At 39.9% G+C, this 26537-nt stretch overlaps 1 protein-coding gene across 1 annotated transcript; it reads right to left on the reverse strand.

The window, feature by feature from the left end:
* Positions 1-79: 79 nt before the first annotated feature.
* Positions 80-20551, reverse strand: LOC140270412 (filamin-A-interacting protein 1-like). Its single transcript, XM_072365554.1, has 6 exons — positions 20482-20551; positions 10838-11124; positions 10250-10423; positions 9793-9971; positions 1451-4256; positions 80-696 (listed from the first exon to the last, which is right to left on the reverse strand). The coding sequence occupies exons 2-6, from the start codon at positions 11117-11119 to the stop codon at positions 490-492; spliced, it is 3648 nt and encodes a 1215-aa protein (XP_072221655.1). The 5' UTR covers positions 11120-11124; positions 20482-20551; the 3' UTR covers positions 80-489.
* Positions 20552-26537: the final 5986 nt, after the last annotated feature.

Below are 26537 nucleotides of genomic sequence, written 5' to 3' on the forward strand. Positions count from 1 at the left end.
CACACGTGTCTCTGTCGTTGTAGCATATTTTATTGCTTCTTCTCTTCTATCTTCCAAACACGAATAAGTCACTCTGCCCTCTGATATCACATTTATTCAAAATGCTTTTTAGTACAAAGTCTGTTCAGCCAAAAAAAAATAATTTACACAAAAAAATGTGTCCTCACGTTAAAGTGTCGTTACAAAACTTGTCGGCAAACTCTTTATGTGTAAGACAACCACTCAAAGCAAGAAGAAGTTAATAGCAGTGCAGACAGATAGAACATTAAATCCAAAACACTCTGAAAAAACAAAGATATGCCTCCATCTAAACAGCATAAATGCATAAGACAAACAAGTAGAAAAAATTTATAAAAATAAAATCAAATGGCTTTAATTACAAAAGAATGATGCCTTGTACTTTCTAACTTTCTTGTGTATTAGCAAAAGATTTAGTTTTGCTCTTTGTGAAGCACCACGTACTGTACATATAGGTAACTGTTGTGTCAATCAGACTTTCCCTCCATTTTGTAAAGTATTACTATTCACAGTGGATTTCTTAACCTCTATCCTCATAGACTGACTTTCAGCTCGAGACTCCAGCTTCATTCCACACGAGATCCCCAAGGATCCCAGTGCAGCTTTTCCCGTCTTCAGGCTCTTGGACATCGGGATGCGAGTCAGCCCTGTGCGAGGTGTCTGAGCATCATGCCCACCCTGTATGACAAAAAAGAAAGAATACAGTTTTTCAGGCAGGAGAATGAAAACAGAGAAGTAGCACTGAGAGAAGAATATTTTAAAAAGCAGGCATAACCCCATGAGGGAAAAGGGAATTCTAAATTTCTAAACACTGTAACTGATTACATGTTTTATAGGAAGTGCCTGAATGAAAATTGTAAATATTTATTCCGTCTTTCGCTTCATCCAGATTAGGTTTCAGTGTGCTGATGCTGGTGCAAATCTGTTTTGTGTCAGCCAGAGGGCACTGAGCCCTCATGTTCTATTTGTGAATGTAAACACTGTGTAACAACTATAAATTACAGCATTACTGTTGGTAGGGTGGCAAAATGCCACATCATTAACTCTGCTTCTCTGAGGCCTGCCCATAGGGTTGTTTCTGTCACGCCATTCATCTCATTCACTCAGAACATATTATTAAGGGGCCACCGAGACCCCAACACACAATCATTCCCAGCTATGTTGGATGACGCTGATTGTGATTTAGTCATGAAACATCAAATATAACTGTGAAATAACAGCCATATTGAGCGGTCCTGACAACAGTTTGTCTAAAACTTAAAAAATGAAGACTTGAGGCAACTTCAGGATATGATTGGACACTTTTGGTAAAATAAAGTAAATAAGTGCCACAGCTGCTATTCCATAAGAGTGGACAAAGACATTTTAAAGATAGAAATCTAAATGAATAAATCATAACGCTGAATGAGCTGGACCTTAAAGATAAACTTACCATGCTTTGGGTAGGTTTTGAAGAGGTAGATGTAACAGGTGATATCGTAATACTGCTCATCACTTTGCTCTGTGTGCTCCTGGTGGTAGTGGTGGTAATTTGGCGGGGCGAGCGTAAAACTGTCCCTGTTGATAGGGTCATTTCTTTGCTTTCTGTTACAGTAGCCACTGGCCTGACAACCATCTTTGGGGTGATGCTGTTCCCTAAGTGAATATGGATCTTGTTATCGTCTGTAGTGGTGATTATGTTAGCATTGTTGTGGCCCTTTCGTACAGGCACTGGGACCATCTGCTTCTCAGGCGTAACCCTGAACACAGCCCGGCCCATGGTCATCTCCTGGGGCTCTGGGGAGGCAGATGCTTCAGGCACTGTAGCTGTGCTTACTGTCATAATAGAAACTGGGGAAAGTGGCCTTCCTGAGACAGAGGAGGAGGGCCGGCTGTTTTCTGGAGACTTAGCTCTAGATATAGCTGTGATGGTGACTGGAGACTTTGCCCTTTCGGGGCCCTGAGGTCGAGCAGGGGACTTTCTCTGGTGAGCCAGAGCAGAGCAGGTGGGAATGATTGTGATTCTGGATTTAGGTTGAGATGGGTTTGGGCTAAGGGGAGCTGATCTGGAGAAAACATCCTCAGTTGGGCTGCTGATTTCAAGAGTAGCTATGTTGTTTTGGTGATCTGGTGTTACTCGGATATGTAAAGGCTGCCCTTGCTTTTGAGGCATGGTCAATTCAGAGGACAAATTATCCAGATTGATATGCTGAGGTTTGTCCAGGTTGGTTTCATGAGGAGTGTTGTCCTTCTTTCTCATCCAGGGAATCCAAGATTTCTTAAAACCCAAGTCACTGCTAGACGAAGGGCAACGCTCAACAGCGCTGCTTTTTTCCCCTGGCTTCTTCAGGCATTTCTGTCTGAGGTTATTCATTATGTGATTCTCTTCTTGAACAGACTTCCTGATAAACACAGCTGGGGTTTCTTCCTCTGCTGGTCCAGTGCATGATGCCTCTGTCTGTACTGCAGTGGATGTCACAGCTATGTCCACCATTCGCCTCCCATTTAAGCTGGGCCGTAGGGCTCGACTATGACGCTTTGCTTGCTCTAGCTCTTTGGTAAGATGGAAAACTTCAGTGCCCATGTTCTTAGCCTTCTCCTCCTCTTCCAAGAATCTCTGCTGTAGGACAGAGTAGTCCACTTGGAGCTGAGAAAGCTGGTCTTCTTTGTGCATCAGCTCATGGATCTTCTCCTTGAGGGCTACCACGTCAGCTTGTAGTTCCCTGGTTTTGGCCTCCTCTCTCTTGCATCGTTGTCGGAGGTCTTCTTCCCGGCTTTCCTCTTCTCCCTTCTCAATGGCTTTGTTGTGGGCTATCTGATTCTTCATTTCCTCTACCTGCTGGGAGAGAACATTTGCTTTGTCCTGTTCAGTCATGAACTTTTTCTCCAACATGTCGTACTGATCTTCTGTCTTGATCAAATCTCCCTCCACTACTTCAAGTTGTTTGAGGCGGTTTTTCAATCGCTCTATTTCAAATGTTAGTTCCTTAACTTTGTTATCGTCTCTCCTGATGGGATCAGATATTCTTCCCAGATCACATATCATGGAATTCCTCACAGATAGCTTTTCTGCTTGCTCAAACCCATCAAGCCTCTTTTTCATTTGGCTTACCCTAGAATTAAGATCATTGGTTTTGTCCATTTCATAAGCTAGTTTAGTACTGAGCTCCCCTTTTTCAATGGTTAGAGTCTCTACTTTGGTTTCCATCTCTGATTTTAGTTTCAGGAGCTTTTTGCTTTCTTCTATCAGTTTCTCAGTCACCTCCATAACCTTACCTTGCTCAAGTTTGACCATCTTGCTCAAATCATCTTTTTTCTTTTCATCAGACTTCACTTTTTCCATCAGAGCCTTTCGCTCATCCATCAAAGCAACTGTCAATGATTTAAGCTTGCTCAGGTCATCCTTGAGGCTCAGCTCAGACTTTTCCAGCTTCAGTTCAGAAGACTCAAGCTCTTTCATACGGATCTTGAGAGCTATAACTTCGTCTGAAAGCTCTTTAGCCAGACACTTCTCTCTTTCTAGAGCTATGTATAACTGTGCACACTCAGCTTTGCTAATGCTGAATGCTTCCTCAAGTTTTTCTACCTCCATCATTCTTTTTTGGAGTTTCTCTACTTCCAGCTTGAGGTCTTTACTCTTACTATCCTCCTCCTCGAGCCTCTTCCTCAACTCCTTGCATTGATGCTCTGTCTTGGTAATCTCTTCATCCTTTCCTTCCATCTCAAGCACCCGTTTCCGCAAGTTCTCCAACTCAGCAAGCAGGTTGGAGTTGCCACGCTCCCCTTTACTGATCTGCTCTCTTAATTCCTGCAGTTCCTCCTCAGATTTCCTCAATGCCCTGTTGGTTTCTTCTAGTTCCTCTACTTTGTGTGTCAGACCCATTAGTTTGGCATTAAGTTGACGATTGTGGAGCTCCTGAGAAGCTAGTTTGGCGATCATCTCTTCATGCTGCTGGGTGAGCTTACTAGATTTGTCTTTAAGCTCAGCCTCCAGGCTCTGCACCCTGTGGCCATCTTCCTCAGCACGCTCCCTGGCTTCCTTCAGAGTCTGCTCCCGTTGCTGGAGCTGCTGGCTGAGCTCCTGGATTTGCTGGCTCTGTTGGTCCATTTGCTCCAGGTTCTGCTGGCGCTCATTGACCAACATCAGAGCAAAAGACTTCAGCTTCACCAGCTCCTCTCGCACTTTGGCCAGACGTTTGGAGTGCTCCTTCTCCTTTCTCACCTGGTAGGCTTTCTCGTTTTCAAGCAACCTCTTCAATCTAAAATATTTAGGGGAACAAAGAAGTAGGATATTATTTCTACGTTTCTCTGACTTTCAGCTTTAAAGATTTTCTGTTTAATCCTGGATAACTCTTCAATCATAATCAGTGATAGTTTAGAGTCCACTTAGACTATTTATAAAATAAAGCTTTAGATGCATGTCAAAGTTTTTCTCATGAAAGGAACAGCTCTCATACACTTTCTTTCTTTAAAAATGTAGATTTTCTCTAACAATTTCTACTGTTAAAGTCTAATTATGCAAGAAAACCACACATAAAACAACAAATATCCAAAAGCAGTATTTTTCCATAAAAGAAAGACTACACAAACTGAAAAAAAAAACATTTAGCCCCATGCTGATGGGATAGAAAATAAGAACACAAACTGCTAGTGATAGTTTTACTAACACCCCCTCACCAAGTGGTAGCCTTTTCTCTCAGCTTCTTTCTATGCTGCTCATGCCCACTCTCAACCCTGGCTCCAACAAAATGCATGCAAAACAGATAGCATGCGAGTGTATCTCCTTGTACACTCCCAGGGAAATTACAGCACAATATTCAAAATGAACATTTTTGCATTGCAAAATAAAGCAAATTAGAACAGTCAGCGACACAACAAGAAAGACTGCGCGTCTTTAACAGCCTCTAAAAGTTCAAAATTAGTCTGGTTGAAAAAACAAGTAGTCACAACCCCTCAGAATCTTATTCTATTCAAAACTTACCGACAAAAGAAGCTCTATAAGCAGGATTTACAGATAGTTAATCATTTAAAATACAATGAGAGTGCAGAAGAAGTACCAGAGCATCATTTCCAACAGATCCTGCACCCTCTCATTCCAAGCATGTGGTCAGGACAAGGAGAGCTGGATAAATACAGTATAGCACTGCTGGAGCACCTCTACTGAGTGATGTCATATCATCTATAAAGGCGACTAATGTGTATTAGAAGTGTGCGTGCTGCTCTGCTTTGGACAGAGGGAAGGGGGTGGAACCCTCACCACAGAGGGAGTGTTTTGCAACTCAAAACTTGGCAACTGCAAGCTTGACTCACAGTTTACAAAACTATTGAAAAGAATGATTAAATAGAAAAATAATGTCAGTCTATGTTTCAAATAATATCTTCAGGAGCACAAGATGTTGCTCCTGGAAAGTGGAAGATATGCTGGTACATGAAAGGAAAGATGATGTGTGCTGTAGTTTCACTTGAGGGGAAACTTGAATGGCTTAACTGCAAAGAACATATGATGAGGAAACCAGATATGGATGAATTGGATGTCTCTCTTGAGGTGGAGAAGATCTGGGAGGATATGACCTCTAAGTTCAAGAAGCTCTACATCGAGATTGTTGCATTGAAAGTAAATCATAGCTGTGAGCGAATGCAGTTGGAAACTCCACAGATTTGTATTACAAGCAGCTTTTATTGCCATTGAGGATTAGTAAACCTGGCTACTGTATAAAGGACCATCCAGATCTGTGCAGTGTAGCTCATAATATCCATACATACAAAGTCAAATGGCATTTACACTTAGAAAACTGGCACTCTAAAATTACTGTCATGTAAAGGTCAAAGGCATGATGTCAGTGGTCTAACACTGTTAGTGCCATGTGAGAACCATCGTTTACTGTTGCTATGGAAGAAATAGTTGCTGTGTGCAATGATGCAAGTACTGAGCAAGCAAAAATAACTGTTTAACTGCCAATGCAGATGTAAAACAAATAAATAGCAATCAAATTTATCAGAATTATCTAAATGCATCTCAACTTTTGGATTTTGTTTCTCCAAAGAATGGTCTCAATTTCTTGGATGACTGTGCGTGTGAAAAGAAAAGCAGATTCACAGGTGTGATCCATAAGTCAACATTCATGAGAGAACTTCTTTTTTTTTCACCATGGGAACAACATTTCATCCCATGTTTCCTGGGGTATTTGCTCAGAGGCATTGCAGATTCACTGTAACAAACACTGCCAAAAAACACAGTGCTGAACAGTTACGACAACTCTCGACAGAGAAAAAGCATTAAGCATTACGCAAGAGCACAACAGCCGTAATGCACTCCACTGCAAATACTGACATGGTGTTAAAAGAGGGAAATCAGAGGCCATGTTGACTTCAGACTGGCTGAAACAGATCTTCCCTGATGTTGAAAGATAGTTTATGATTTGACATTTGGGGATCTGCGGCTGGTCAGCATATTCAATTTGATTGCGTGACTTTGAGACTCCCTTCAGGAGTGGGGGCTGTTTCTTCTGTCAGTCTCCAAACATTCCACGATGCCACTCCCTGACATATAAATTGCTTTGGTGCCTGAGAGAGTGTTAATGGCTGATAGCTACCAGTCATCAACAGCTGCCTCTGTGCCCATCCTATGCATTCCAGATGTTTGGCACAAGACCTTTCACTTTTCTCTCTTCACCCTCAGATGGCTGGAGGAGATCAGATCGATGAGTATGGGATGATGACATACTTCTGAGAGAGTAAATTGTCAAAACAGTGATGGAAGAAAGAAACTATGTGTGCCTGTTTTTGTGTAGATGTTAGCGCTCCTGTCACATGCTTTTTTTAATTCTGTTTTTCCATATGTTCACTCCATAAGCCTTAGGCTCTTTTTAGAAACATCCTCACACCTGTAAGCCCAGAATGAACAACTCGGTGCACTGGAGACACTCATCCCCATAGGCTGGCCAGACTGAGGTCTGAGAAACAAACATTTTTCACTTCTGCCTGTTAAAATAAAAAAACAACAGCCTAACAAAAATTCCTGAAATTTATCACGAAATTGTCATTTTCTGTGCACATGTTGTGTCTTTTAACAGCACAAAGAGATGAATCTGTGCTGAAAAGGTATCTAGCAGTGCAGCTCACCTCCTGCCCTCTTTCTTTGAGGTATCAGAGCTCGATTTGTGTATGAGCCAAGGAACTTCATGGAAACTACCTGGCACAGGAGGTGGGTCAGCTCTCTCATATGAGCAAACCAAGACTTGAGGTGATGTGAAGTATCCAGTTTTCTTTTGAATCGCACCAGATGCTTCAATCATTTTGATCACAAGACATTTGATTCTGATCACTAATAACCTGGCTAATTGGCATGGGTTGGCAAGACCTATGCAGCCGACTCAAAGTCTTAATGAGTCTTGGTGAGGGCTGGATCCATTCGATGCTGCCATATATCCACATGGTTGCAACTTTGATGTGTTTTTTTTTCTATTTCACTTTTGTATAAGACTCTGAGAATATAAATTCACTCAAAAACTGTTCACTCAAGTAACAGATCAAATGAGATGTAGCATCATTTTCTCACATTAATTTTCACTATCAATCTTCCCTGCTGTCCAGCAGAAACAATGTGGGTTAAAGGCACTTCAGATCTACCAACCAACGCCCTGAGGCTGCATTAATCTTTAAACCCAATTTGCAGGTGTACTGAATTAATTCATTAATGAAAACAGCTTTTGGAGTCAGGTTAGCAGAATTTTAGTCTAACTGAATTCTCGGTATGACATAATGTGTTCATAGTTGGTATTTCTGTAACCAACTGGCTGAAATTATAAAACACATCTAGAAAATTCTATCGTAGGCACCTGTCTCTTCTTCATGATTCAGGTCATAATTCAAGTCACGATTCAAGTCTGAATCAAGTCTCATGTCCAAGCTGCTTCTTGTATGTGTGATGGCAGCTCAGCAGACATGATTGTAATTTTGCTACATCTCTGTCTTTTGTGACCTGCAGCAAAGTGGCTTCCACTGGCTAACCTGTCGCATCAAATTCAAGACACTGATGTTAACCTACAAAGTACTAAATGGAACGAATCCCATCTACTTGAATGTTCTTGCAAAGGCTTATGTCGGTCACTCCAGTCGTCCAGCAGTGCCTACACTATGCTTAAGACAATCCAGACTCTTTTCTTGTGTCGTCCCTCTATGGTGGAATGACTTACCAAGTGCTACAAGAACAGGGACATTCCTGTCTATCTTCAAGAAACTCTTGAAGACCCAGCTCTTCAGAGAGCATCTCCTACCCTGGCACCCACCCTGTACTTTCCCACCCCCGCTACTGCACTCTCTCTTTCTGTACTTCCCTCTATGCCTGGCCTGCACTCTATCTCTACACAGTCACCTCTGACAGAGCATGACTAGTGGTTTCCTTCTATGTCGCTAATTGTTAGCTTTGATGACAGCTGTAATGTTATTTCCTCATTTGTAAGTTGCTTTGGATAAAAGCATCTGCCAAATACATAAACATAAACAACATAAACATAAAGTCAAAAGAAAGGAAAAGAAAATGTATCTCCACTTGGTCAGTGGCTGTGCTTTCTGTCAACAAAAAAGTATTATATTTGTAGTTTGGCAAACTATGAATGTACATATGAAAGCAAACCACTAATTAACTTCCCTTTGTACAACTAATCTCCATCTCTTAGAGTAATTGTGGGAGCTTGAACAGTTGCGTGGTACAAAAATTGAAAAAAAATCAATAAACCCTTTCATCTGTGAATGCTCTTAATTAGTTGGGCCTCCTTCCTCTTATGCTTTCATTGCACATGGACACTCTCACAAGCAAGCTTGATTGTGAGGCCCCAACTCACATGTGAACCAACCCCCCCGCTCATCAATTTTCTCGCCTTGACCAAGAGGCCAGGTCACCACCGCAGCGATGACTTCATCTCACAGGTGATGTCATGAGAGATTTGTTCCCCTGAAATGCTCCATTCATTCGCTTGTCTTTCCTCCTGTTTCACCATTCAGTGCCCCCTCCCCTCCTTAAACCTGACCCCCATCTTTCCTTCGCCAGAAAGCCTTTGCCCTTCCTCACTCATTCAATGGTATGCAAGGTTATCAGTTCAGTAAGCAACACCTCCCAGCTTGATGAGGCCAACTATAACGCATTCTCAGAGGTTGATGTAATCATTCACTGCACTTTATCCCTCAATACTCTTGTCTCTAATAATTAATCCCACCGGTTTTAAGAAGTCAGTGTTTATAAAACACTGGGAATATAATTCATGTTTTCACTTTCCCTGTTTTTCCGGTTTCCTTTTCATCAACTTCTCCTGTTTGTTCAGCCAGTCTGTCTCGCCAGCTAATTCAGTACAAACAAAGGTTACACTATTTGCACTGGTAATAACCTTAAATATATACCTTTAAGTATATGTGACAGTTGCACATATTTTTCTTTCCCATGGCATATGCTACTTTGTAATCCATTACAAAACAGTATGTCATGATGTTACATTTATACCTACTTTTCTGAAATGTATTGTACACACAAATTCTCTGAATAAATATATAATGTTTAGTGCACTGATACAGTTAGTTTGGTGAATATTTGGAGAGTTACTTGGTTTATAATGAAATAACTCTATTTCTGATAAAGCCCAAGAAGGATTTTCATGTGTAATGATAAAGAGAAAACTAAAACAGAAATGCAAAGTATGTCATTTAGCTACTGATGTCAGACCTATATACTTTTCTGTGCTGTTGGATGGGCCTTGTTGCAGCTATTTTACATCCCACCTGCCACACCCCTCGTCTCCTCACCTTTCTCTCTCCTGCTCCAGGAGGTTGGTGAAGTCGTCACTCTTGTTCATGTAGTCAGCGTGTTTACGTTTCTCTGTGTCCAGCTCATAGACCGTGCGACGGTGGCACTTCTCAGCGAGCAGCAGCTGACCCAGCATCCGCCGGTACGTCTCCTTGTGCTTCTCCTGCAGACGTTCCAGCTGAAGAAAAGCACACAGGAGGACCATGGACACGCTGAATCATTTATATTCTATTTGCAGGGGTGTGTGTGTCTACAACCATTTTGTAGCAATAACCTCCTGCAAACCGTTGAAAAAACATTACAGTTATTAATGTTTGTCTTCTGCGTTTTCTTGGCTTTAACCGTTAAGATTGAGAAGGCACCAAGCCCAGTAAACTTTTAATTTAAAATGAAATCTTTATCATCTCTACAAACTTAATTCCCAACAACACATATAACTAAATGCTACCTACTGACCTCAGCCATGGGCTTTTGGTAGACGCTATGGTTATGTGTCTTGGTTCCAGTGATGAAGCCATCCCTTTGTAGTGCCTTGAGAGCTGAGCCAGGGACCGTGCAGCCATACTGTGATTCAAGAGCCTCTGGAGGAGTCTGTTGGGACTTCAGCATGCAGATAACATCTTCCCTGGCCTGGAGTCACACATACATATACATAAATTATATTACAGAATATGGCTTGAGGAAAAGTGACATGCAAATGTGAGAAATGATGCATTAAAAAGGGTCTCAAACATTAGTACGTTTTATGGATTTGTTATTTTTTTCTTATTTAATCACGTGTTTTAAAAACAATAAATCCTTTATAAGGCACATTTGTGTATTTCATCTGGCATGTTGAACTACCATTTTATCCACAAGATGGAGCTATTGTGTTAAAATGGTCTCGAGCCATTGAAAATGGCTTTGGCTTTATCCACAGTGCCTTTAAGAGGCATGTTCTCTTTACCATCATTGCACTGACTTCATACACTATAACCACAGGCCGCATACAAAATGAGAAAAAATTAAAAAAACAACAACAAAGAAAAACAGCATCCAGCCTACCTGAACCTCTCCTTCCATGATTCCCAGCAGTTTCAGCAGGTCCTCTTTGGACAGATCTATATTGTTCCCTCTTTCTTCTCCAGCCTCGGTGGAATCCAACAGCAGCTTCTCTTTGTTAGAGATCTCCTCCAACTCATCCACACCTTCCTTCTGTTGAACTTTGGCCTTCAGGCTCTTCACAGCCAGATCCACATCCTGATCTTGACTGATGTCATGGTCACTTTGTGGGACCCCAAGCACTCCATCGACTGGGCTTTCCACCCCGCTGTTTTTTGATCTCATCTTACCTAGGAATTAAAAAATATGATTTTTTCTTTTTTCCTTTTATATGTAATTACCATGTTTATTTTTCCACTTAAGCTATTTAGTATAACCTCAAATTTACCTCAATAATTCAAGTGTAATCTTCCACATTGCATTGTTGCTTGGTCACAATTTACAGTGAGTTTTATGACTCTGGCATTGACTACCTCTTCTGTCGTAACTCAGAATTCACAGCCTTTCCGACCCCTTTTTATCCGATGAAGTGCGCACTTAGTCAAATGCAGACATACTGTAAATGTTACATCACATTAATAACAGTAGTGCATACCATGCTCAGTGTTGATGGTCTGGAAGCACATTGTGACACTTTTGAGGTTTCAAGCTCTCTGCTGACTTCAAAACTTAAAAATTCTCAAAATAAATCAGATATTTTACAAATAATTTGAACATTTTAGCCATTAACCAACTACCATTAACTACTGAGCTGGATTACTATCTACATTTAGGCAACAGTTTTAGCTATTTATTTATTTATCTTAAAGTAATGACTTATTTCCTTTTTGTTCCCCCTTTATTTCCCATGTGTATAATAACTTGAACCTATCTTCTCTCTTGAAAACTGGTTTTCATGTATCCTTGAGGCGGAACATTGCTGGGAAAAAAATTGATTTGCTTGGTGGCTTAGCTGGTGCTTAATGTCAAATGAAATTCTCTAAAGATCAGTGTTGCACCATTATGCAATGCTAAAGTTGCACTTTACACAAATATGTTCACACACTCTTTTATTTGTTTTTCTCAAGTTTGCAGAGCTGGTGGCTGGTTTGCAATAAAAAATGATGAAAGACATGCTAGCTATTGTAAATATCACGGATAAATGTGTGCTTGCCTTTTACATGAAGATCTTGCAGTGCTTGTATATGCTCAAATTCTTTTGAGCAGTCTTGAGAAACAAAATGTTTCAAATATGAGACATCAACGTCTCTTCTAAATTACAAACAGAAAAACAACCTCAACCCCCAAAATCCCCTCTGAAGGTCTCAGATGATGTCATAGCACCCTGACCTCCAAATCATGTGTTGAAACACCCTACATAAGCTTGCCAGACTGTCACAATTTCTCTCTGAGCACAATGATGAATGCAGTAGCATTTAATTCTGTTTATATGCATTGCTACTATGCTGGTGGAACATCAGTATCCATCTGAATCAGTCTACATAATGATAGGACAATGAAGTTAAGAGGATCAGACTCTGCATATACATTCTCAAGAGGTTTGAAAGTGAGTCTGTCAAAGCTTTTGTTTAACATGAAGAAAAATGTTTATCTTCCTCTGTAATAGTGGTCAGGAAAGTAAAGAAAACGGTGATGTCTAATGATGCGTGAAGTCTCTTTGAATCGTATCTGTTTCCAGGAAAAATACTCATGCACAAGACTGAGGAAGTTACAAGATAACAGTGTCTGCTCCCACTAGTTCAAAAAGAAGAGAAAAAAATCAGACAAACCAACAAATTATGCGCACCCTTTATCTTGCTTTTTGGAGTTCATCGAGTGCACTCTGGCTTCAATGAGATCTGGTTCATCACTGGAGATAAATTGCAGTGTCCTGATTCCTGTCCGTAACTATCAGTTTCAGCTGTTGGCCCTCTATCACTGAGTCCAATATTGTAGTACACCAGTTTACACAAGGTGTTCATACGACCATTCAAGCATTGCCAGGGAATTTGAATGACACCCAGAGGTGGCGAGCATAAAAAGGGCCACCACAGTGTCAGAGTGATGAAACACAAAAACATGTGCAAATGAATACTATAAATGACTTGGGCAGAGTTCCTGAGCACAAGCAACAAAATTGTTGACGCTGACTTAGGACTTGATGGTTTATTTTTAACTTTTGGGCTGATGCCATTAAGATCCAGAGGAGCCACTGTAACAGCCCATCTCACATTGCAGGGTCATTCTCATTCAGCAGAATAAGCAGATAACTAACTAATAAATATTAGTAAAAGATGATATTGTATAATAAAATCTCATACAAAAGCGCTAAGGGTCAGAAATATCTCCCTCTGACAAATTGCATCAGCACACAGGTATTGCTTTTGGTTGATATTAGATAGATTAGATATTCTAGCACTCACTTTGCTCTGTTGCAACTGTGCTGTTGCATGACTATTGAGTGAGAATGGACTCTTTAAAGCTCCAAAATTGTATTAAAACATTTCTGGCTGCTTGTAAGGCAAAATACACAAGGAACGCCTTCAGTGAACTGCTCGGGCCCTAATGAATCTGGAGGTGATGAAAATGGTTTATAAAATGGAGTTTAAAAAAGAAAAGTCACCCAACTATGTGTCTATTCCCCCAAGCTATCTCAGACTCAGAATTACTATATAATACTATGTCATGATTTTTACAAACCAACTTAGAATTCACAGATATTATCAGAATACTTTGACTTAAAGGGCATTACAGTGCATCATGAAGGGGCTTCCATAGACAGAGAATAAAAGAAATGTAGAAATGCCAAATGTATAACCAAGAAAATGGAGGCAAGATGTGAACCCAGTTCACACAACCATCTGAACCGCCACAGAAAATTGATTACAGCACATTTTTAATCTAAAGCTGATGAGAGTTACACATTCCCAAGTAACACAGATTGATAGTAACTAAGTCAGACTTAGTTATGTCAGCGGTTCTTTGTCATCAATACGATGTCTTCGCTGTCTGATCCACCTTGAGTGATCAGTGAGGTTTTGATTGTCATGTATTCTCTTGAAACAAAAAGGGATTCCTGAGCCGCGTGCCCTGCATTCCAGTCTGGCATGCAACAGTCCCAGTTGTCTTTATGGAATATAAAGGAGAGCTGGCAGACAATTGGTCTTCAGTCTGTGTTCTACCTCAGACCACCACAATGCTAACACACATTCATGGCATCTAAATCATCAGCACAACTGACTGGCTGACATACAATGATAGTTTAGCCTTTCTAGTATGAAAGGGTATAAAACCCAGCAAGTCTCCAGTCAAAGGCTGAGCCTAGATTTAAAATGGAACCCCAAATCTAGCCCAAGGTTTGTCCCAAGTCCAGCTGTCACATATATATGTATTTATAGGCCAAAGCACGTGCATCCATTCCAAAGTTAAAAAAAGATGCTGTAAAATTTTGTCAGAGATCAGCACTGATGTGACTTTTATCTGTCGTCTTTTATCTTTTGTGCTTTTGTTGCATTTGCTTTAAATATGTTCTTCTTAAATTCAACTTAACTTTTAATTAGAGAGCCAATCAACTGGAGATGACATCGTGCTCACTAGTCTTTTTACTTCTGGATTATTATGCTATGTAACTGCCAGCTTTACCCCCTGTTTTATTTGGAAATGGTTCTACTTTAAGTAACATAAATTTGGTAAATTTCTTTTTTTTTTTCTTTCTCTACGGCTCCCTCTACAGTTGTGGGATTTAACAGTAACAGTCGTAAAAATAAATCTCATGTCAGCCCTGCAAATGTACAGCCATACATATGAAAATATTTGTCATGTTAAGAGACTGTAAAGCAAAACAGAAAGGAACAGGGATAGAAAATAATAGATTTTTTCGTTTGTTTCTTCATTCATTTATTTATTTCAGTAGAAATGAGAAATATTTAATGGGCCAACAAATATGTAGCTGCATTTCTGTGCTTTATATCATACTTAAGTCCTCAGGGTTGTTGTTATTGGTCAGTCTTAAAGGCTTAAAGAATCCTTTTAAATATTCAGGAATCAATGTAATGGCAACAGATTAGTCCATCCATCCATCCATTTTCTATACCGACAGTCCGTTAATCGGGTAGCGGGTGGGCTGGAGCCTATCCCAGCAGTCATCAGGCGAAAGCAACAGATTAGTCGATTTTGTCAAACTCCACAACAATGAGACATAATGTGTATGAAAATGAGAATTGTGAACATAACTGAATTTTCATAATTACACTGAATATGCAGTTAAATGGAGTAATAATGAAAAACAGCAAAACTAGTGTCAACAAGATTAAAACAGGTAGCTTTAATCGGATCACAGACCATGCTGTAGTGGCACTTATTTTAAAGTATTTTCTTAATTATCCAACTGTAACTCGGGTTGACATCATGTTCATCTGTGCTGCTTATGTAGAGAGAAAAAATGAGGAATAGGGGAGCAGAATAAAATCTGGCATGCAGCCAAATTTATTTGTCAGAGGCAAGGGGAAAACAGCAGCTGCAATTTATGTAAGAATGTGTTTCAGGGGAAATTATTGATCTATTTTAGTGAATTTTGATGTATATTTATATCACAAACCCAATGCGACCAAACAAGAAGTGGGGAATGCTGTTTGCATGTGAGCGCTTTGCAACTCGTACTGCCAGAGAACACTGATGAAATTTGGTATGCTCGTGAAGCCCTTCTGTCCTGATAAGGAAAACACACCAGTTCGCCAAGATATGTGAATTTCAATTTAAAAAATGTGGCCGTGGATAAGAGTGGAAGCTACAAGTCAATCCATCTGATATTGAAAGAATTGTGAGCATGGAAGGGAACAAAGCTGAAGTCTGTTCCTGGATCTTCATGGTCAGTGCGTCATAGCCAAGACATCCAGTGAAGTTCAATATGACATAAAACTTATTTTCTACTAAAAAATGTGATATGAGTTCAGACAGTAACGCTCTCAAAGAGGCACACATTCTACTCTTTGGAAGCTTTTATCAGCTTACATCAGACTGAGCTGTCAAAGAGACTTTATGGTCAAAACTCCAGCATTTACAGCTTGTCCTACTGTAATTACGGCTTCTATTAATACCTCATAGCGACATAACACTCAAAGTAACGCTGACATGCCATACTGGGGCAAAATGTCAGCATTGGTAGTGGATTTCATCTTGTAGTATTTTTCTGATGTCACATCCACCTGATCCTCTCACTGGAGAAGACTATAGCTTAAGCAGGTACAGTTTCACTAATCAGTAAACTAAGAAATGGATTCTGTATGCATTTATTACTACGAAGACAAAAACACACTTACCCTTTGCCTCATAAGTAGCTCAGAGCAGGTAGTTCCTGAATCAGTCACTTATAAGAAATTATGTATTCACGATAGTTGTGCAAAGGGCAGTTGAATATTTACTCCAACTTCTACAAGTTGAACCATGCTCCAGTTTATGGCATGCATTACAAACACTTCTGTGCAAGAGGAAGCTGTTAATGTAGGTTATTTTGCCTTCACTCGCACAACCCGAATGCTGTGACCAGGCAAACAAATTGGTGCAGTTGCTGGACTATGACTCACCTTCATTTGTCATGATTAGTGTAATATAAATAATGGGTAACATGAACTCATCAATAACTCTAAAGGGATAAACATGGTAAACTGTACCTTGAATTTTTAGCAGCACTTACCATGGCAACAGTATTTTATTTAATCTAGCCGGATTATCTATAAACCAATACCAACTAATCAAGTGCTAGGTTTTTCTAGACCAATGGAAAGGCTGGATATCATATTTACAGTACGGAGATCACGTAGGAGATCGAGTTCAGGCTGTTCTATGAATAGAAACAGCAAGGCAACATATGGATGAAACAAACTCAAGTGCAGAGTCAGCCATTTGTCTTGTAATGCAAAAAAATGGTCTCAACGTTCACGATAAATGACTGTTAGAGAACTATTTGCTTCATCCATATTTTACATGTTTTATCTAATATCAAGGTTCAGGGAGGCCAGCCCCCATTAAAGATAAATTTACTGATTAAACTTGCCATCTTCACTGGCCTGAACACACATCACCAACCACTCTGCGTCAGCTTTGCTGGAATTTGAAAAACTGAATTGAACTGAAGTACAAGATAAGTCATCATCACTTACTGCTTTCCAGGAAATTAAACACTCTAAAACACAATTAAGAATACCTACCAAATTACTTTTTTTTCAGAGCAATTTTGGGTCAGGAAGTGGTATAAGCGTGACTCATAGTGCAAGATCGTGTTTAGCATGTACAATACAGATGTTGTTCATGACTCATTAATAGCCTGATTTGTTTCTGTGAAATTTTATCCTAAAAATGGCAAAAATATTTTTTCCAGTTGACTGTCACATCTGTTTTTACTGTGTTCTCCCGTGTCTTGCCTTCACATTGTAAAATGGTTTATTTTTAACTTATTTTTTTTAATCTAAAGGAGTAATACTGGTTGTTAAACTTAACCGAAACATTTTCAAAAAATATCTAGAAAATGATATCATCAGAGAGGATACTGACTCGATTTATGCCCCTATTAAGCCTTCCTTTGTCAGGAAGCAGACTTAAAGTGCTGGTAGCAAGATTAATAAATTTTACACTATGGATCAACGTAGTTACTGTACATCTTGAGCAGAAACTGGGTTGTGTCATAAATCCAGTCTAAGCAGCAGGCAGCAGCATTTGGGGTAAATCAATCTCTAAACTCCCTAACCACTACCAAATGTACCAGATTTTTTCCAAACCCTCTCAATCCAATTCAGGGTGACGGGTGGGGGCTGGAACCACAACATGAACCCAAATAAAACCCAGTTGACAAACATTTAGAAAGTTGAAGTGTAGCAGAGAGAAATGTGGTAGAAATCTTCAGAGAACTCTATCAACAGTCTCGCACCTAGCGCAAGTTATTGGAAACCAAAGTGGGGATAGTGACAAATGTTACTCCATTTATCACAAAAAGTGCTCTTTAACAATCTTTTAAGGATAAACTCTTGTGTGTTTGCCTTGGACTTTTGTTGCCCCCTAAAAACCACAAAACTAAGCTTTTAAAGAGGCTTTTTTCTTCTTCTTCTTCTTTCAGTAAACACAATATTTTGCACCCTGGATTGTTTGGAATGATAATACAACACTTGGTTGACCACACCACCCCAAATCTCCAAACCACAACCAATTTAAGTTTTATAAGTGAGCATTAGTATTGTTTTGTGTTGGTACCATTGTCTGTTGTTTACCTTTTTCACAGAGAAAAAAAATGTGCGCATTGTTGTGGGATGGTGGGCAGAAAAGAACTATGTCTCACTAAGAGATGGGTGAATATCTAGTCCTCAGCGATAACCAACAATGAGTCACAGAGACCACACAGAGACCACTCATCCTCTTTCAGTGGCTGCCATCTTCACACAGTTCAAGGATGCAGTCATGATTGTGTCACTTACCCTCAACAAAGATGCATATGGGATGGGTACGAAGGATTGGAATATCAAAATACTTTCCTCCCATTTTTGAAAAGTGAAATGTCTTTTACTCATAAAGTTTTTCTGCACGAGAGATGCAGTGATGCAATGTGCTGAGAGAACATATTACAGTATTAATGAAAAACAGCAGCCTGTAAAACTCTGATAAACATGAAACACTTGCAGCATATTGTATGTAACTTAATGAATGATGTCACTGGTGCTGATATTAGATATCAAAGGCCAATTAACCAGTAGACCTTTTACAGTAAGAATGCTCTGACATTTTGTGCACCACATATCAAGTGATCTAGAGAAGATCTTGGGTTGCTATGGAGTTTAGGGACTTATTTTTAAACTGAGGCAACATGAGTTATGAGTTATGCCACTGTTCTGCAAAACATCCAAATGTGTCTAAACTGCATTTTTGGAATTCAAGACTAGAGGCTCTTATACAACTGGAGCTTTGCATGTGTCAGTGACAGCTGCTGGTGAGGCCCTCCAGACCTATAGGAGAGACACCCACTTGTGACAGCGATGAGCTCCACCTCCGAGCATGTTGTGTTTCTGTTCATGTTGTACATTGACATGTCCTTAAATGAATGACCCCACATGAACATGCACCAGAGAGAACAGAGAGGTAGAGAGAAACTAAAAGAACTTAAAGGTGCTAGAGAATAGCAAACACAATAATCAGTCCTCATCGTGCATTTTTGGTTTACTGTAGTGTTTTTCTGGAGTTCCAAAATAGAGAAAGCTCAGCTTTCTCTCAGCCTACCTCATGGATAAACTATGTCATCAACAACTCAGGTGACATAGAGCTACAGTAATGGCATGAGGTAAGCCAGTGACACATTTGGTGTGCCTTAGTTCAGTGCTGCTTTGGCAAACACCCAAGCTTAGATGGCTCGATTTCAGTTTAAAACAGGGACCACATTATTGATTTATAGTAAGACTGATTCATGTACAAGCTGGGACTGATAACAGCCTGGTAAACATTCACTGATCTATCCTTTTAAAATGGCCATTTGGCTGATTGAACTTCTCAAACTGTCCATGACATGTGCTCAGTTGAAGTTGGAACAAGCACAAAAATGTTAATGAGATATATCTCTAAACCACTTCTCTTTGTCTTGAGTCAGCGGTGATACCACTGAGAGCATCGGGGCTATATAAGCTGGAGAGAGTGGAGAGGTGCCCCTGGGCAGTGTTGGAAAAGATATCTGACAGTAGCATGAGCCACCCCTGCACTTTCCCATTTTCTTTTCACTTTACTGTGACAAGCTGATGTATGCTTTGACAAACGGCGACTCTCGGGAGCCATGCTTCTCCTCTGAGACGCTGATGACTTCATGCGTATGTAATGGAATTTGTTTTGGCGTCACTACAACTCCAAAAATATTCAAGATGAAAGATGTCCTTCTGCAGCTCATCGAGGCTCAAGCTAAAGCGGTGTTATGTGTGTGCGTATTTGCAGCGCAGTAGTAGGAACTAATCAGTGCTGCAGAGGTGATGAGGTTGACAATTGTGGGGGAAGTTATGAGCAAAGGTCGCATGTGTGTATAAGTGCATATCATCCCCAGCAATGACCTCATAAATAAGCTTCTAGATCACATATAGTGAATCACTATCCCCTTTTTGTCTGGTGAAGTTGTGGGCTTCTCCTCCCACATGTAAAGTACAAAATTCTTTGCACTAAATGGTCTCATTCATGCAGTCACATGTAAGTCACTGAAAAAATTAATTCTGATTCATGACTTTGTGACATGATTTTCTCTGTTTTGCATGTCAAAATGCCAAAGCTGTATTGATATTAACAGCACTGAGTACCCACTTGTCTTCTCTGGGAGAAAGTTATGACAAGTTAATACAAAATGTAGAAATTCATTTTATTTGAATGCATAATAAGTGAGCTGAATTGATTAGATGCTTTGGGAATAGTAATCCATTCATATGGTGTGGAACTGTTCTAACCACAGCTCAGATGAAATGTAGATTTTTATTTGACCAGTGTTCTTTACTGGCTTCATAATACTGATGTGAGCTAAGTAGTAACACCTGCACTTCATCCTCGTGTTTCTCAGTTTGAAACCAAAACAGCTGATAAGCTCTTTTCTGTCAGAAGCACATGGCTGTCTTTCTCTGTTTCTAACTTAATAACAGCAAAAACAAAAGAAGTTGACTTACCTAATACTATGATATCCCCAGGTTTAGGCAATTAAAAGCCACACCAAGTAATCCTATAAAAAGGCAACAAAAAAAAGGAGGAAAAGTGTCCACTTATATCCTCAGGCTTGTGTAGTCCGCTTGTAGTTTCAGCTACAGAGTAGTGCTGAGAGCCATCCCAAGCTCTGCTTCCCCTTTCTCTCTCTTGTTTCAGGTCTTCAGGTCAAGAAGGGAATGGCAGAGAGCAATAACAGAGCACTGTAACTTCCCTCTCACCCTCCCTCCCTCTGTCACTCCCACAGCCTGCCCAATTCCGCTTCACACAGAAGGCATACACGCACCTCTCGTTTTCTTTCCTCCCTATCCCCGCAAGAAGCTGGTTGATGAGTGTGTGAAAATGAAAAGGAGAGTGGGATGAAAGAGGGAGACAGCCAGCCAGTACTCTCAGCAGTTGAGAGTAGCCGTTGCCCAGAGATGACAGAGGCAGAGGTGCTGTGTGATGCCTTTTGTCACAGGGCCAGATCTTTTTACTGCTCCAACGTCCCCTCTCTTGTCTTTGTGATTAGACTCCCAGAAGCCAACGGTATAGCTCTAAATTTAACTCATCCTCTTTTGCCAGAATGGGTGCTGCTAGCAGCTGAGGCTAGCTGAATGCTGGATGTTTTGGCCGGCTGGCGAGAGAACCAACTCTCTCTGCTGACCCTAGGTGACAGCTGAACCATGCAATGCCATTCTTTCGTCCTGGGAAAGTCCAGTGACAGCAGCCACCAGAGCCCTAACAGTGGTCGAAGGAACCACCAATTGCTGACTTGGGAGGGCTGAGTGTGGCCAAACTCTACAGGACTTTGGCAGTTAAACTGTAGTTTTGGTCCCGCTTTCAGAAAACAATCTAATTTTGGGCGGCTAAATCTGAGGTACAGCAGTTATGCACTGCATCAATGGGGATAGTTAACTTTGCTGCCAGGGCACTGTTGAGTAAACATGCAGAACCTTGGTTCACCTACCTATTTATTTGTGGCTTAACCTACTTTTCAGGTCCACCATAAATCCTGATCTTTTATAGATGCAGGTAATCCAAGTTGAATTGACTTCTAAAGAAAAGCATCTTGAAACCATTCAGGTTAGATCAAAGCTGCATCGGTGGTGGTGTCTCATCCATCAGTTTTTAAAACGGTGACATTTAAGATGTAAGTAAATTCAGTACAACTATATTGGAAGTTACTGTTGTTTAGCAAAATAAGAATAATACAAACCGGATAATCTCTGATGGAAAATACTTTTTAAACAGTTGCGAATATTTTAAGATGAGCGTATCTGTGCAGATGGACAGAAACTTCCAGAAAGCATTTCTTTCATGACACACACCATGACTTCTAAATAATAGTTCTTCAGTGAAAGGTTTCTTTCAACGGTTTCTTTCTTTTGAGGGGTAATGACAGTGAAGCATAAGTATATGCAGCCATATTTCCGATAAAGCTGCTCTCATTTACATATTTTTTTGTTTCTTTTGTCAGACAGCTGAACGCATCAGAAATTGTGACTGAAAATCACGCCATTAAGATTACTTTCAATTCATTTTCACTTAAAGCATTTCCAGAATGTCACTCTGCTCTAATAAAATAACGATTTTATAACTGCAGCTCAGTCAGTTTTCGTCAGCAGAATGAAATTTGCAGTGAATTCAGCTATACATGTACAACGATCTCCCTCAGAGACAGTTAGAAGCAGCAGAATGTCTTGTAAGTTTTTTCACACAGTTTGTAGCATTGCAGTGTCGGACATTTTTCAGTTAGTAACTTGATTCTACTCACATACATGTTTACTGGGACAAGGATTGTGATCCAGTCCATGTCATTTGTAAGAAATTTTACTCCAGCATAATGCTAACTTTTTTCATTTCACAGATGGTCTTGCAAAACTGGTCTTTAGAGTCGGCGATATGCTTCCTACATGGCGGCCTAATGACTTTAATGTCAGATTTGATTCTTTAATTACTTATGAATGGATGTAAAGAGGATTATTGGCTGTTTCGTGAATTCTTTAAGCTTGTAAATCATCTTAATGTAAGCACTAAAGTCAACACTTTGCATGACTTATGATAGAGATATGCAGTAAAAGGAGGTCATGCAGAGGGGAAATACTTCTGTCCTTCTTTATCCAAATGATACCCAGCAGAACATTTTGGCATCATAGCAGACCAGAGCTGAAGCAAAAGACCTACAGATTAAATATTTTTGTTTGTTTCCTTATATTTGTTTAACTGGATAATAATTGCCTAATTTGTGACTCATAACAATTACTGGGCCTTTCGTTTTGCGCTTACTTTCATAATACTTTCATAAATATTGTGGTTGAGTGATTTTTGAGGTATCATATTACATAATATGACGCATGAGGAGTCAAGGGAGTGCACAGCTGTCTGCATTTTCCTTTACTTAAAGCTGAAGTTTTATCTGGTGACCAGAGGAAAATGCCTGGTTAATAGAATGACATTTTGATCACTAAGTGGAAACTAAAGCAAACAAAAGACACAAAAGCTGATAGAAATATAAACTCCCTGTAGAATTATGTCAGATGGATGCAGACACATTCACTCCCTATTTGTCAGTTCTTCTGTGTTGCAATGAAGGTCTAACCCAAGTTGTTCACACATTATTGTCTCTGGATTATGTGGGTGTGGTGTTGATGTAATGTTTTGTTCGATGAAATGAGATGACTATTGAACAGACAGACATCCATAAAGATGGTAAAAACCTCAGCCCAAACCAGTCTCACACCCAACCATGACAATCATGAAAAATGGCAACAGAGACAAGTTTTGCTGTGTCTTAGTATTAATGGGCACAAAAAAACTGCACAGAGGAAAACTTTCTTAGCGTGTGACATAGTAACAAAAGGACTATTACTTCACATTTAAAAGGCAGCAAAGTTTGTATTTGCAGGATGATGGGATTAATTGGTGAAGTGACACACATCCCCGCCAAGCCGAGGAACTGAGTATGACTCCCAATTCCACAAATCCATCTATCCATCCATTCTCTATTCCCACTTAATCTAATTCAGGGTCGCAGGGGGGCTGGAGCCTATCTCAGCTCTCATTGGGTACACCCTGGACGGGTCACCAGTCCGTCGCCGGGTCACACAGAGACACAACCATGCACACTCACTCCAATTTAGAGTCAGCAATCAACCTAAAATGCATGTTTTTGGACAGTTGGAGGAAACCGGAGCATGCAAACTCCACATAGAAAGGCTTAAGGTGGGATTCAAACCAGGAACCTTCTTGTTGTGAGGTAATGGTGCTAACCGCCACATTATCTTTATTCTTATCTTAGGTCTTAGTTGCTGATTTTTTAACTGTGATTTTGTTGCTGATTTGCACATTTACACAAAAATTTCCTTCAGCTGTCATTTCTTTGTTAATGCATCTGAGGCACCTCTTGATAACCTGAAGATGCAAACGTAGACTTCACCAGCACTGGAAATACCTCAAAGGATATTTCGAAATACTGATGCTCCCATGTTTGACTTTCAACATGAATAAGAGCACATGAAAACTCAAAAAACAAAGCACACTTGTTTGACAGGCACCTTTCTCCCCACATATGAAGTCATCTCCTTACATGCAGTATCAAAGAAGAGATCTATCCAAACTGAAGGTCATGAGAAGGGTATTTTGATTGGATGCCATAATTCCCACACCCAAAATGAAGTAATGTGGTGGGTTTCAGAGGGGAAGAGGTTTGTTGTGATTTCCCGTTATGTATGCAATGCCCGCAGGACGGTGGTCCTGTCTGAGCTCAATGGTGCTGCAGTTGTTATGAATCATTATCAGGATGTGGGCTGGCTGAATTAGCTTCCCACACTTGTGTGATGCAATCAGGATGAATAGCTCTCAGATCTGATTAATACAAGATGGATGATAAAATACTGCAGTGAGCAGTCTGTTTTGTCATCAAGTTCGTTGTAGGCTTCAGTACAAATCTTTTCTTCCAGGTTTTATCAAAGAAATCTTTGGAGAAAAACAATATAGTGTTCGACGTACATGTGATCTTTGATAAAGGACCCCCTTTTTTCCACGCAAGTTTCTCTACACTGATGTAATGACTGAGGTCCCATCCAACATTGTCTCTTGTCAAAACAGCCCTGTAAGCCTCAGTTCATTTCCACTTGTCCTGTTCAGACATCACCTCAGCTTTCTCGGATCGTTTTCAGTTTTGGGAGCGCTGACAGATGCTAATGAGCCTTCCAAGCTGAGTGAGATTAGATAAGACGAAGAGACAGCAGGGAACGCGGTGTTCCTGGCCTGCTGCCAAGATGTGATTGAAGCGGTTTTTAGAAAAAAGGAATGAGAGCCAAAAATAAATTGTAATTATTCAGTTTTAAAAAGATTTTGTGGTGTACTTGTTAAAGGCTGTCTGATGATCTACAGTTAAAGTAAGTAACATTGATATGAGTTGCAAGGCAAACTCAAATAATAACATAATTCTCTGAGTTCCAGGAATATTTTTACAACTACAAAATAATCATTCAAACCATTTCTCATATCGCAGTGTGTAACAATGCAAATATATAAGAAGAAATTATTCAGTTGCATCAAAAAGGCAACGCTTTTAGAAAGATTTCCAAGACGTGCAAGTTTGGTAGCCCTATTTCCATGTTTAAACTCATGCATCAACAGCAAACTTTATTCAACGTACCGAGCTAAATTTACAACAGGTGAATAAATGTCCTTGTGACATTGCAAAATACATGCAAGAGGACATTGTTAACACAGAGAAAAAAATCTCTGTACAAACAAAGTCTTTTAACACTTCCTCGTTTGCTTTATGGATAAATTACACTGAACTGGAAGTCTTTGGAACAACATCCAAATTTGAGGTCAGCATGTTCTGTTGTGTTGTGTCTGCTGTCAGAACTGGTTAACTTGACTATGTGAATTTCCAAAACAACGGCTCATTCTGAAGAAACATGTCAACAAGTCAGCAATGCAAACATGCATCAGCTAAAACTTGGTTCAGGGATTGCTCTGGAATATTTTCTGAAGATAAACCCAATTTATTTATCAATGTAACCTGTAAACTTATGACTTTTTTATTCTATATTCCACAGCAGGAACTACAGTGTCAGACTGACAAACAATTCAGTTGAACAGAAAATGTCTTTTAGTAATCCTGAAAAAAGACAAAGGCCAACAAATCTCAGACTACCACAAACACGTGTGACTGGATTACCATCCCCACAGGAATTCCAGTGTTGAAGTACTGCAGCTTCTTTCATGTGGCCATGTACAATAGAATTTTTCTTCTTTTTTTCCAGGTTGACAGACAAGTGTGTCTAATTACAGCTTAGATTTTCCTCTTCTGAACACAGTAATGGTGTCCTGTCCAGAAATGATAAATGTATATCATTCATGCATTCAATAAAAGGATCATGAAACAGCTGAACTCCTATTCATTGCAAGACACCCAAGATGAAACACATTCAGAATTTTACCATGACGGTAGTGGTGTAAATCTGTGAATCTGTGAGCAAATGTTGAATAGTGTACTGTAATAGTGTTTAACATTGATTAACACGTGATAGCATCTATGAGTCATCTCCTCCTAGCTTTTAAAATGTACACATTCCTCAAATCATAAGCCGATGGGTGGAGAAGCAGCTATCTTACCATCAGGGCTTTTATTCAGTCCTGGACCCAAGAGCTTAGCTACAGCTGTTTTCAATGCCCAACTCGAGTCAGTGCTCGTCCCTTTGGATTTCGGTGCTTCATTTCAAACGATCAATCAAAACCTTTTATTGTAGAGGCTTGAACATGTTATCGGGATTGAAGGAACAGCATCAGGCTGGTTTGAGTCATATTCATCTGAAAGATTCCAGTTTGATTCCATGTAAGCAAAGAATCTTCCTTGTCCATCAGAGTTAGTCATGGAATTCTGCAGGGTTCCAGTACTTTTTACTTTTTACAAATTTGCATAATATTAATGGACAGGACGGTAGAAATTTCCATTCCTACGCTGATGATACTCAGCTATACTAATACTACTATTAATGAGCCAGATTAAACAAATCAACAA

Source organism: Leuresthes tenuis, unplaced genomic scaffold (assembly GCF_036924035.1).
Source record: "Leuresthes tenuis unplaced genomic scaffold, fLeuTen1.0.hap1 SCAF_15, whole genome shotgun sequence".
Lineage (NCBI taxonomy): Eukaryota > Metazoa > Chordata > Actinopteri > Atheriniformes > Atherinopsidae > Leuresthes > Leuresthes tenuis.

Excerpts from the sequence above, each read along its gene's own strand:
- LOC140270412 (XM_072365554.1), bottom strand. The coding sequence starts at position 11,119 with ATGAGATCAAAAAACAGCGGGGTGGAAAGCCCAGTCGATGGAGTGCTT. Across the intron at positions 10,424-10,837 it reads TCATGGAAGGAGAGGTTCAG|GCCAGGGAAGATGTTATCTG; the intron begins GTAGGCTGGATG and ends GTGTGACTCCAG. Across the intron at positions 4,257-9,792 it reads CTGGAGCAGGAGAGAGAAAG|ATTGAAGAGGTTGCTTGAAA; the intron begins GTGAGGAGACGA and ends TAAATATTTTAG.